Source organism: Centruroides sculpturatus, unplaced genomic scaffold (genome assembly GCF_000671375.1).
Source record: "Centruroides sculpturatus isolate CEXI.00-Female unplaced genomic scaffold, Cexi_2.0 scaffold676, whole genome shotgun sequence".
Lineage (NCBI taxonomy): Eukaryota > Metazoa > Arthropoda > Arachnida > Scorpiones > Buthidae > Centruroides > Centruroides sculpturatus.
This window is the reverse complement of record NW_019384987.1, coordinates 314,514-328,567: the sequence shown is the minus strand read 5'-3', so window position 1 is coordinate 328,567 and position 14,054 is coordinate 314,514. Positions and strand designations below refer to the sequence as shown.

The 14,054-nt window shown below is 27.5% G+C and overlaps 1 protein-coding gene across 1 annotated transcript in view; it reads right to left on the bottom strand.

Moving 5' to 3' along the window:
* Positions 1 to 14,054, bottom strand: part of LOC111632935 (RB1-inducible coiled-coil protein 1-like) — a 210,015-nt gene that overhangs the window by 81,858 nt on the left and 114,103 nt on the right. The window contains exons 14-17 of the mRNA XM_023377452.1: positions 11,568 to 11,792; positions 4,572 to 4,776; positions 3,208 to 3,382; positions 1,150 to 1,396 (exon numbers count right to left, since the gene is read on the bottom strand). Coding sequence (XP_023233220.1) covers positions 1,150 to 1,396; positions 3,208 to 3,382; positions 4,572 to 4,776; positions 11,568 to 11,792 — 852 coding nt within the window. The remainder of the gene's footprint in view (positions 1 to 1,149; positions 1,397 to 3,207; positions 3,383 to 4,571; positions 4,777 to 11,567; positions 11,793 to 14,054) is intronic.

Genomic DNA, 14,054 nt, shown 5'->3' with positions numbered 1-14,054 from the left:
ATGGTATGGAGACACAAAGGGAGAGTGAAAAAAACAAAAACAATAATTAGAATTAATAATAATTACATAAATTAAGAAATATTTTTTTACCACATAGAAATAGGAGATCAAAAGGTCAAATGGGGAAAAGATGACAAAACCCACATACATACTATTTCATCCAATTGTGAAACCAATAAAGTCAATCAGATGATCATACAAGGTAACAATTATTACTAAGGTTGCAAGACAAACTCTGACCTTAGTCACCTCCAGCAATTAATTCAGTTTGTTTGACAGCTGTTATCAAATTTATGAGGTAGAATGAATAATCATAACAGATAGAAAGAGGTAATAAATTGAAAGAAATGTTCGATTTCAGACAATTAACATAAACAAAACCCAGGACACAAATCGAACTTAGAATGGGTTGCATCATACATAGCATTAGTCAGCTCTCCCAAAAATGGGTATAAAAAGGGCTTTGACACAGTCCTTGGGGCAGACATCAACAGGGGACACCAGACCCATACCACCATTCTGTCCGTCACCACCCTTGCCTTCCTGCCATAATCACCATCTCTCTCCCAAGATGATCCTGACCTGAATGAAAGGAAGACCAGGAGCATTTCACTAATGTTCTATACAATGAGATTGGGAACCAAGTGGTATTATACGTAGAATTGTAAACTCTCTCTCTCTCTTGGTTATAAGCTAGATTAAGGTTAATTTAACTTAAAAGACTTTTGGAACTGCTAAAAGTCCAGAACCTAGACAGTCTATCGACAAGAACGAAGTAATCATTGTTGCAACCTAGAATTTTGTTACTATTTCTATCTTTTGTATCTATTTGCTTTTGCAGTCACTGTGTATAATTTTATAGTTTATTAAATATGTTAATCTTATGTTTAATTCTGTGTCATCCTTGAGTACAGCCAACACCTTGTCACAACCTTGCTAACCCTCCATTTCATTTACCACATAGGTCATCCCCTGACAGAAAAGCTGATAAGAAGGTAGAGTTTGCCCCCTCGTTTCTCACACTTATGTGTTATAATCTAATTCTTCTAATAATTAATCAATACTAAATTAATTTTAAAACTTGCTTTTAATCATGTAAAATCACAATATCATATAAAAAATGGTTTAGGATAAAAAAGAAACTTTTACCTTTTCACTTGTAATTTGTTTTTGAATTTTTTCTAATGAGCTGTTCAACTGCATTGTAATATTAGCAGTTTCTTCAATGAAGATTTCTTTTCCTTGTATTATTTGATCTCTTAATTGAAGAATATCCAATTTTAACTGGTTACTAATTTCCCACGCTATACTTTGTAATGAAGTCATTGTATCTTGAACTCTCTCCAAGTGAGATTTATTCATATCTAAATCTCTCTGAAAAATAATAATCCATATAATTAAATCTCAAACTATTTATTGTGATTAAAATAANCTTTGTTGCATGTCACTTCACATTGGATTTTTGTTGATGTTAAGCCTAACAAAAATTTTTTAAAATAATAATCGTGGCTATTGTATTGTTAAAAATTATTTCTTTATTTTGCACAAACAAATTAATATATTGAAAAATATAAAAACTAAGAAGGAAAAAAAAATTATATTTCGGAAGTTAATCTAATATCAAAAACGTTCTGATTCAGCACAACACACATCCTGACACACAGTCCTCAGAAAAACACCACACAAAAACAAGCAAAACTCTTTCTTTTTCTTGGGTTTATCTGGAGATGTCAGCCGCTTGGGCTATATTCTCCAACGAGCTGAAGCAAACAACACAACTCCATGATGCAAAGTCCTAGAATATAGCTCACAATGGGAAAAAAAAGCCTCATTCAAGTCATGATGCGTCCTTAAGTACCCTCTCGATGTGTATGAACTGAAGCATTTTGATACTAGATTAACTTCCGAAATATAATTTTTTTTGTTTTTATATTTTTATGAAGAAATAAAGTAATGAAGAACAATGTTACAAAATGATAACTTTTTTAATTAACTAATCAAAAAGGAATTTATTATTTAGCACATATATAAACTGAAATTTTTCTTTTGCCTAAGTAAAGACATGAGAGAAATCAGTTAGTTACATAAGTTTTATAGAGCTGCATTAATTAAATCCCTCTCCAATCAGAAACACCATGCCCTGCAATATTTTTCTTTGTGAAGTCTGAAATGTAAGAAGAATCATTGTTTATATCATATGTATTTAGATTTGTCTGATGTTGTCATTAGTTATCATTATTGCAAATAACACATCACTCAATAAGTCTCCAGTCTAACTAAGAAAAACAATTTTTTTTAGAAATTTGACTTTATTCATCAACATACACTCCTTCAAGAGAGATATATTCATTCCAATACTCCTTTAACTTTCAATGACTTTTTTGTAGAACGATTTGTCTTTGCTCTCAAAATAGGCCTCAGTTTTGGCAATCACTTCTTCATTTGAGCCAAATTTCTTTCTCTGTAGCATCCTGTAGTAGTCGCTGGGGGCCAGATCTGGAGAGTACGGTGGGTGAGGAAGCAATTCAAAACATAATTTATTTAATTTAACCATTGTTTTCATTGACTTGTGACACAGGGCATTGTCTTTGTGGAACAGCACTTTTTTCTTTTGCATGTGAGGGCATTTTTTCTTGATTTCTACACTCAACCAATCCAATAGTGCCATGTAATATTTGCTATTGATAGTTTTACCTTTCTCAAGATAGTCGAACAAAATACCATGAGCATCCCAAAATACAGATGCCATAACCTTTCCAGATGACTTTTGAGTTTTTGGTCACTTTGGATGACTTTCACTGGCTGCTGTCCACTCAGCTGACAATCTTTTTGATTCAGGTGTATAGTAATGGATCCATGTTTCATCCATTGTCACATACCGACACAAGAAATCCTTTTTATCTCACTTAAACAGCTCCAAGCAGTGCTCTGAATCGTTGACGCATTGTTGTTTTTGGTCCATTGTGAGCAAACGTGGCACCCACTTCAAAAGCAACTTATATGTGCTCAAATTTTCGTGTAAAATTGTAAACACACTATCTTCTGATATCTTTAAGGTGTCAGCTATCTCACAAACTTCACTTTACGCTCTTTCAAAACTATTTTGTGGACTTCTTTTTTTTGTTTTCTGGAATAACTGCTGATTTTGAGTGACCAGAGCATTTAGCATCATTGATGTTTGTACGACTGCATTTAAATTCAGCATACCAGTCAATAATACTTGATTTCCCTGGTGCAGAGTCTCCATAATTCTTATCAAGCCACTGTTTGGCTTCAACAGTATTTTTCTCCATCAAAAAACAATGTTTAATCAACACACAAAATTCTTCTTTATCCATTGTTTTGAAAATTACAAAACTGGGGTCACTAAAAACACTGTAACCTGTAAAATAATTGTCAGAATGTCATGAAATTATGGCATGTATTTTTTGAAGGTTGGCACTATCCAGAAATCATATGGGTCTGTAAACAGTGTTGCCTTATATGTGTCAGACAAGAGGCTTATTGAGTGATGTGTTAGTACATTCAGTAATAATGGTTAATTATTTAAAAACTAAAATTTGGCAGCTATTACATAATGCACACAACACTTATTTTTTTATAAAAATGAAATTTTTCTTTTGCTTATGTACTAAATAAGCTTTCTTTTGATGAGTAAAGAAAAACAAATCATCATTTTATAACATCAGTCTCAATTACTCCCTTTGATAATTTCAACATCTTTTCAACATTTGACAATTTCTTATTATAATTAATAAATAAATAAGTTTGCAAAACCAGTAATGTTGGAATCATTCTTTGTTTTGTTAATAATATATCTATTTTCCATTTTAATAATATACACATGTTCATCCTTAATATACTTTAAAACAATGAACAATTCTACATATTAAGAAAATTTAATAAATTACTTAAGTTGTAATAAGTTTTGTTATAACATAATTTGTTATGGCAAAGTTGATTAACATAATATCTAATGAGAGTGTATTTGATATGAAATTTTATAGGACAGCCTAACAAAAATTTTTAAAAATAATAATCGTGGCTATTGTATTGTTAAAAATTATTTCTTTATTTTGCACAAACAAATTAATATATTGAAAAATATAAAAACTAAGAAGGAAAAGAAAATTATATTTCGGAAGTTAATCTAGTATCAAAAACGTTCTGATTTAGCACAACACACATCCCGACACACAGTCCTCAGAAAAATACAAAATATTTTTTCTTGATTTGAGTTTTAAAAAAAAAAGTTGATTTTTAATCATATTTTGCTAATCTATGTTTAATACCCTGTGAACACACTTGATCAAAATAAGAATCCATAACATCCATGTAAATAAAAGAAATTAGCACACACACATATATAAATTTTTTTTAAATCCAAAGGATTCACCATTAGATCCAATACAAAATTTGTATGTTTTATTTCAAATTTTATATACAGAAACTAACATTAAATCTTTTAGGTTCAAAATAAATTCTACATCAAAATATTTTTTCTTGATTTGAGTTTATTTTGATACAGCATACAAATTAAATAATCATAATAAATAATTTAAAATTTGTACTTACTTGAATTAATTGGCTTTCATTTTCTAACTTTGTATTATCTAATAAAGTTGAATAATATTGAACTTGATTATAATACATTTCAACTTGGGTCTGTGCATCTTCTAATTTCTGTGATTCTAATTCTAATTGTGATTGATAATGCCTCATCATTGATTCATGCTCTTGCTTAACTCTTTCCAATGCCTCTTCAATTGCTTGATCCTATTTAAAAGTATATTATAATGTTACAAATGTAAATCCATCTCTGTAATCCAAAAAACACACTTTGGTAGACGTATCTCACAGCAATTGAAGGTATAAAAAAAACAATTAACCAAATTAATTTAAAAAAGTTATATAAATAATAATATAAGCAATATAGAAAAAAATCATATTCTTGACTTCAAAAATAATAGAATCCCTACTCTTAATATTAGATTAAAAACTCATAAAGAAGAAGAAAAATTTAGACCCTTAGTAGATTTCAACCCCAATTCTCCATTCTTTATAATTTAGAACATTACATAAAACAACAATTAAAATGTTTAGAAAATTCTGTCTATAGTATTAAAAATGCTGATACTGTTATTAATATAATACAAAAATTGAAAAAAGATAATTCTGATAAATTAATTAGTTTAGATATAAAAAATATGTATCCCAGCATAAATTGGAAATTAATAGAAAAATGTTTAAGTGATCTTAATGTACATAATAATTTGAAAAAATTAATACAATTTGCATATAATAATTATTATTTTGAAGTTAACGAAGTGTTTTATAGACGGATGGTATTAGCATGGGGTCAAAGATGGGGCCAAAATTAGCTGAATTAGTTATGATTAATATTGATAAAAAAATAAGTGAAATACATGGCATAAAATTAATAATGAGATACGTACATGATTATTTGATCGTATATAATAGTAATTTAACTAATAAAGAAACTATCCATAATTTTATAAATAACATAAATAAGGACATTCAGTTTGATATTGAAGAAGTAGTAAATAAAAAAATTAATTACCTCGATATAACTATATTAAATAATCCTGATAAATTTGATTTTATAACATATAAAAAATCTTATAATGCTAATAAAACTATAAATTATCATTCTTATATCCCAGATTATATAAAAAAGAATTCTTATCTTATGGAATTAAAAAATATATATACACGTATAACTGATGATCATAATAAAAATATTAAACTTAAAGATTTAGAAATAAAATTTATAATGAATGATTACCCAAAGTTTATTCTTACTAAATGGAAAACATGCTACTTAAAAAACAGATATAATACGAAATTTAAGAATGAAAAAACATATAAAAAATTTCCATACATTCAGAATATTTTTGATTATTGTAGTAATAACCTTAAAAATTATAACATTTGTTTGGCCCCATCTTTGACCAATAAAATTTCACAGAATATATACAGATACATAAATATTACTAGTATTAATAAAATTGATAGCCTAAAAAAAGCTGGGGTTGTATACAGGTTAGAATGTGATTGTCTGAATCCATATATGTACATAGGTGAAACAGGGCGTATGCTAGATGTTAGAATAAAAGAACATGAAGCAGCCATCAGATTGAAGTACTATAACTCTCCGTGGTTTGATCATACAAACAACAATAATTGTAAAATTAACCGTAATAATATAAAAATTCTACATTTTGAAAAAGATATTTATAAAAGAAAATTTAAAGAGCATTTAGAAATAAGGAAACAAAAAAATAATTTAATAAATTCCTCTGATGGTATGCAAATTGATCATCGGTGGTATGAATTAATAGATAGCACGAAAATAGGCTAATAGTTGTTATTATGTTTAAACATGATATAAAAAATTTTTTTGGTAATAGTAAATTTCCATAATACTGGTTTAATGATATTGTTGTTTGTGTATTAATAGCTTTTACATACGTATGGATTTTTTGTTACTGTGTCATTGGTTTTTACTGTGTCTGTTATATACCCATGTGTAATTGAAAATTGTAAAAATGGAAAGAAAAATTCTAATTTTTATATAAAATACAAATGTTTGATTTTTAAATTTTTAAAATGTTTGTGTGTACCACTCCCCTTAACCCCACATCTGCAATGGTGAAAAATTCGGAGAACCAGTGGAAGAGATCACTTGGTCAGGGGATAGAGGTGTTAATGTCCCCACCTTGCAGAATAGACATCTGGAGAACAGACGTAATCCATCCGTCCTTAGTATTAATCTCTCCTTCAAGTTAAACTATGGCAGTCTTTATTTGTCTTTACATATGAACATGGCATGCATAGTATTTAAGTAAAAACAAAAACTGATGTTTGTAAAACGGTCTACCCTCCTACCCTATAGTTTGTGAAAATAGCAAAATAAGAAACAAATTTTGTTATGTACTTAATGAAAAAATGTAAGTGTTTTTGATGTTTTTTTGGTTTGTTTCATTTAATGTAATATAACATAGTCATGTTTTGACATTTTTGTTTATTTGAACTAGCACTGAAGAGGGGTTGGAGTATATTATACCAACCCGAAATATATTTGTAGTTCAATGAGTAATAAAAGTTAAATTTGCTAACCAGAAATTGCTGTGAGAAAAGTCTACCAAAGCGTGTGTTTTGGATTACAGAGACGAATTTACATTGTTATTTAANTGCATTTTGAAAAAAATCTTTATAAAAGAAAATTTAAAAAGCATTTAGAAATAAGGAAACAAAAAAATAATTTAATAAATAACTCAGATGGTATGCAAATTGATTACCGCTGGTACAAATTAATAGATGGCGCTAAAACAAGTTAAAACATGGTATAATTATGTAAAAAATCTTCCATAATAATTCTGATACTGGTATATTTTTAATAATATTGTCTGTGTATCAAATAAATTTTTACATACGTATGTCAATTTTTACTATGTTAAAAATTTTTTACTACGTCTGTTGTAATGTGTAAAAAAATGTGTAAAAAAATTTAAATGATTGTGAGTATTATGGAAGTTTGTTTGTTGGAAGGTATGGTTGTTTAATTTTAGATGTATATTAATACAAAATGCACAATTTTATGTTTAAATACAGGTTATTGGATGAGGAAGGTTTGCCCTCCCAATCCCTATTTTGAAAGCAAAAAAGCATTTTTTGTAATTTACATAATGTGGAAATGTAAGTGTATTTTATGATTTAGTTTGTTTCTATGGTATAACATGGTCATGTTTTAATATTTCTTGTTTATTTGAACTAGCACTGAGGAGGGGTTGGAGTACATTATACCAACCCGAAATATATTTGTAGTTCAATGGAAAATAAAAAATAATTTGCTAACCAGAAATTGCTGTGAGATACGTCTACCAAAGTGCGTTTTTTTGAATTATAGAGACGGATTTACATTTGTAATAAATATACCATACAGCAAGCCATTTATATATATAATTAATGTTTTGTTTCTTATTATTCAAAAAAATTTCAGTATAACATTACAATTTGTATATGATACTGATTTATCATTCTTGACTTTAAAAAAAATAATAATAAATAAAAATCATGCATTACTCATGTTCAAATTTTAAAATTAAAATCAATTTTTTTTTCTTGTGTAAATTTTTCATCCAATGGAGATTATTATTATTAAACAAAAGACAGTCTGCCCAGAAAGAGGCCACCATTTATTTTTTGTGTTCCAGACTTCACATTCACGGTGACAGACCTTCCTTTATAGGCTACTTGTTTAATAATAATAATCTCCATTGGATGAAAAATTTACAAAATAAAAAATTGGAATGTATCGTCACCAGGGGAAAGTTTCTGAAATCTGCATTTTTCCAGTGCTTGTTCCAGTAGATAAAAGCAGAAACACCCCATAGGATGAATGGAAAGCAAGACATCTGTATAACACCAGTTCCTTTTTTAAAAAGATTTTTTAATTGGATGTAATTGTGTTTTTAAAGGACTGTTTTTTTAAATTCTGGCGGCATGTAGCCTATAAAGGAAGGTCTGTCGCCGTGAATGTGAAGTCTGGAACACAAAAAATAAATGGTGGCCCCTATTTGGGCAGAGTGTCTTTTGTTTAATAATTAAAATCAATGTAAAAATAAACACAAATTAATTTTAAAACATTAGTTTTCAAATTCTATTTATTAAATACTTAGATTCCAGTGTTTACTAGCATTGAAGAAACACAAACTGCTTTCTGCAGGAATAATAGTGATACAGACATATTTGCAAATTTTGGCTAATATTTACTGCAATACTTTATTAATATTAATAAAATACAGTAATAAAACATTAATTCAACTGAATTCAAAGTGCTTTTGAAACTGATTTGGTATCTGATATTTAAAACCAGTTTTTTTGAAAACTGGTAAGAAGGTTTCAAGAATTTCCTGTTTTTGCCAGCACTTGTTTAGACCAGTGGTATTCAAAATTTTAACATCTATTGTCTAGGGCCTGACTATTACTTTTGTGGAATTCTAAGTAAAAAGTTTAAAGAAATAAAGAATGTGTAAAAAAGACTTCAATGCTGTTTCCAGATCAATGCTTTCAAACTTTACCATGTCAAGACTCCTTAAATCTAATTAACAAATTTCAAAGTCCCATAAATTTATATTTTGATTTATAACAAATTTATTATATATATTAACTATATTAATAATTTTATTAATATGTATTATATTCATAAAAAATACAAATTAATTAACATTCATAGTTTTAACAAAACTGTTTATAACTAGCATATGTATATTCATTTATACATTTATTCTTTTTGTTTGTTAAGGAAATCAAACATTCTTTAAAACTTTTAATCACACACATTTTTGGTTCATATGAGCCAACCTCAGGCAAAAAGCCATTAAAAACTTTTAGAATATGAAAGAGAACATATATAAATACAAAGTGAATGTGCAAATAGAACAAATATTTAAAAGAAACAGACCATTATAAATAAAAAGAACAGACTGTTGTAAATTTTACAAACAAATTGCAATAGAACAATTTATCATCTCCAAAGCTCTAACACAAATATAAATATCCATACACTGCCTTCAGTTTATTAGAAAATCAAGTGAGGTCAAACATATCTAACACTGACTTCCAACAATCATTAAGCTGTTGTATCATTTGTGCTAATCACCTCTAGATAGCAAATTTAGGTGCCAGAGTAGATTTACATTTGTTGTCCAGATAACATATTTTTAAAAACTTCTATTTTTTAATATCTTTATTAAAAATAATGAGAATATACTTTTATTATAAATACCTAAGAAACCTTGAAAGTTGCTTGCAAAATACTAATGTTTCACAAACACAGTTTAAATAGCACTGGTTTAGGCCAAACAAATTTACAACTAATCTTACCTTTGTCTTAAGAATAACATCAGAGAACTATTGAGAATTCAATGTGAATCTATATATAATATTCATAAATTTTTAAAAACACCTTTAATCAAGTTCAGAAAAATAAGAATAACAGAAAATTTAATCTACTTAGTTAAAAATATGTATAAAAATGTCAAAATTGTGACAGGAATAAATATGGAATGACAAGATAAAAATAAGTTGAAAGTATGCTATCATTACAATGAATTTAGTACCTGAAGACAGTTGTGGAAGAAGATAAAACAGCCAATAATATGATCTTTGTTGATAATATTGTAATTTGAAAACTAAAGAAAAATGAGTTAGAAAAAACTTTACAAATGTAGTAAGGGATGATCAAAATTTTGATTTAAATTTGAATGAAACAAAAACAAAATGTATGCAACTTTCCAGAAATAAAGAATAAAATCAATTCTTGATTTGAAATATTTCAGGTACTTCCATTTTCAGTTTTTGTTTTGTTTTCATATCAGGATTATCAAATTTAGATGGTATGGAGACACAAAGGGAGAGTGAAAAAAACAAAAACAATAATTAGAATTAATAATAATTACATAAATTAAGAAATATTTTTTTACCACATAGAAATAGGAGATCAAAAGGTCAAATGGGGAAAAGATGACAAAACCCACATACATACTATTTCATCCAATTGTGAAACCAATAAAGTCAATCAGATGATCATACAAGGTAACAATTATTACTAAGGTTGCAAGACAAACTCTGACCTTAGTCACCTCCAGCAATTAATTCAGTTTGTTTGACAGCTGTTATCAAATTTATGAGGTAGAATGAATAATCATAACAGATAGAAAGAGGTAATAAATTGAAAGAAATGTTCGATTTCAGACAATTAACATAAACAAAACCCAGGACACAAATCGAACTTAGAATGGGTTGCATCATACATAGCATTAGTCAGCTCTCCCAAAAATGGGTATAAAAAGGGCTTTGACACAGTCCTTGGGGCAGACATCAACAGGGGACACCAGACCCATACCACCATTCTGTCCGTCACCACCCTTGCCTTCCTGCCATAATCACCATCTCTCTCCCAAGATGATCCTGACCTGAATGAAAGGAAGACCAGGAGCATTTCACTAATGTTCTATACAATGAGATTGGGAACCAAGTGGTATTATACGTAGAATTGTAAACTCTCTCTCTCTCTTGGTTATAAGCTAGATTAAGGTTAATTTAACTTAAAAGACTTTTGGAACTGCTAAAAGTCCAGAACCTAGACAGTCTATCGACAAGAACGAAGTAATCATTGTTGCAACCTAGAATTTTGTTACTATTTCTATCTTTTGTATCTATTTGCTTTTGCAGTCACTGTGTATAATTTTATAGTTTATTAAATATGTTAATCTTATGTTTAATTCTGTGTCATCCTTGAGTACAGCCAACACCTTGTCACAACCTTGCTAACCCTCCATTTCATTTACCACATAGGTCATCCCCTGACAGAAAAGCTGATAAGAAGGTAGAGTTTGCCCCCTCGTTTCTCACACTTATGTGTTATAATCTAATTCTTCTAATAATTAATCAATACTAAATTAATTTTAAAACTTGCTTTTAATCATGTAAAATCACAATATCATATAAAAAATGGTTTAGGATAAAAAAGAAACTTTTACCTTTTCACTTGTAATTTGTTTTTGAATTTTTTCTAATGAGCTGTTCAACTGCATTGTAATATTAGCAGTTTCTTCAATGAAGATTTCTTTTCCTTGTATTATTTGATCTCTTAATTGAAGAATATCCAATTTTAACTGGTTACTAATTTCCCACGCTATACTTTGTAATGAAGTCATTGTATCTTGAACTCTCTCCAAGTGAGATTTATTCATATCTAAATCTCTCTGAAAAATAATAATCCATATAATTAAATCTCAAACTATTTATTGTGATTAAAATAACATATTTTACATTAATTAAATGAAATATTTAAAAAGTTTCTATAAATTTTTAAAATAAAGTTACATGGCTAAAATTATTAATAGAAGAAAGGTTCCATCTTGTTTTTGTTATTTTAAGAAAAATTTTAAATTATATAAAATATAGTTGACGTAATAGCTAATAAATCTAAAAAAAAAAAATTAAATACAGAATATAATTTCATAACTGCACAGAAACTGGTGATAAATAAAGAGAAAAATGTTTGAATATTGTGATTATATTATTAGAATCTTTTATTTAATGGATGTGTAAACATGTTCAGTACATGAATAAATGAGAGTATGAAATGAAATTTCACTTAGTATGCTTATTGTTTGAAAACACATTCTCATAATTGCACTGTCTTAATTGATCATAAAAATAATATTTTCTTCAATTTATCATAACAGGACTAGTTTCTTTAATATAATTTATAGATCCATAATTAAGACAAATACAGCATCATAATTAAATTAGATTTTGCTAATAATTAATTATCATTGTTCAGTTTTCAGTCATTTAATAAGTTAAGTAATTTTAATGTGATCATCCAGAAAAAGTTTGAAGTGAAATTCAATCTTAAATTTTTAAAAATAAAAGTATTATATTATTATATCTATTATGCTATTTAAATACTCCTCAAAATGTTTTTTCCGTACTATTCTTTCAAACACAATAATTCTTTCATATTCACATAATTCAATAGATTTTCTGAAGAAGAAAAACCAAGTTGATAAATAAGAAACTATAAAAAGGAAAATAAAGAACAATTTCTAGATGTAAGATTATTATATCATCTAACACTCGAACTAAACTTTTTACATTTGTCCATGTTGCTGGATCACTTACTGTAGACTATAAAATTTATAGTTAAAACGAAATCATATCTATTTTATTTACTAAAGTATTTATTTTATTAACAAAATGATTTAATTTATTATTATTATCCACTTATTAAGCATAGTGAAGTGAAGCTCTCTTAGCAATGACTGACATTCGTATGACAGTAAATTCCTCTAAAACCTCTTAACCATTTTAAATCATATTTTGCATACAAATAGAATCCACCTTAGTCTGTCATGATACAAATAGCATTTTAAAATTCAACATATAACCAGAGATACACAAAGTTTGCAATGTTAAGTCTATGGATGAGCAGAGCAAAACATCTGGCCCACATGGGCAAATCTAAACATTTATGCACACTTTTATATATGTGTAATTTTAACTTCAATCATTTTGTAACTTATTAAATAAATATATAAATCATTAAACTCGTATAAAAAATATATTCAAAATGTTGGTGTATTTATTCATCCATAATCTCGTGATTATTTTTTAAGTAGATAAATTTTCAAAATATTTTATTTTAGTTAAGCTTTTTTCATCTAACCCACATTGATAAGTATATCAAAAACTACAGACAATTAAAAATCAAAATATGTTTCAATGAAAATTTTTATTAACAAGTACTATACAGAATATTTCCAAAAATATTTCTAGAATACATATATTAAAAATATATACTAAAAAAATATAATCCTGAATCAATAATTTTCCAGAGGTTAAATAATAGCTAATACTTTAACCATGAAAGATAAAACTTTTAACTTAAATGCTGCAGAGTTCAAATTATAAAGATCAATTATGAAAAACAAAGAAAGAAAAATGCTTATTTTAAATTTGCAAATGAGCATTGTCAAATCATTATTTTTTCTTTCAACTACCATCTTTTGTAACAAGCATATCAACACATTGTTGAGAATATGACAGTAAGCTAGATGTTTGTCCAGAGAGGTACTTGTCAGATGTATAGTGCTGTAGCACCCCTTTCATATCAAAGCAGTTTTGTTACTTTAAAGTAAAAATAAATATAACAATACACATTACATATTTCAATGAGGTAACTAAAATAACTGAACTAAGTAGGTAACTAAATATTTCTAGTATTTTCAGAAAAAAAGGGGAACACATGCTTTGGTTCCCAAGTCTGTCTTCAGCAGCACCCTCATTCTCAAAATTCTGGATACACCACTGCAATAAGCATAATATATTAATTTCCTATCTGTATGGAAGTACATTAAACAAATGTCACATGTTGCTTTGCAGAATTCACAATTTCTTTTTATAATAATATAAAAAAAGACTAATTATTCTAAATTAAAAATTAAATTGAAGGGAAGTTA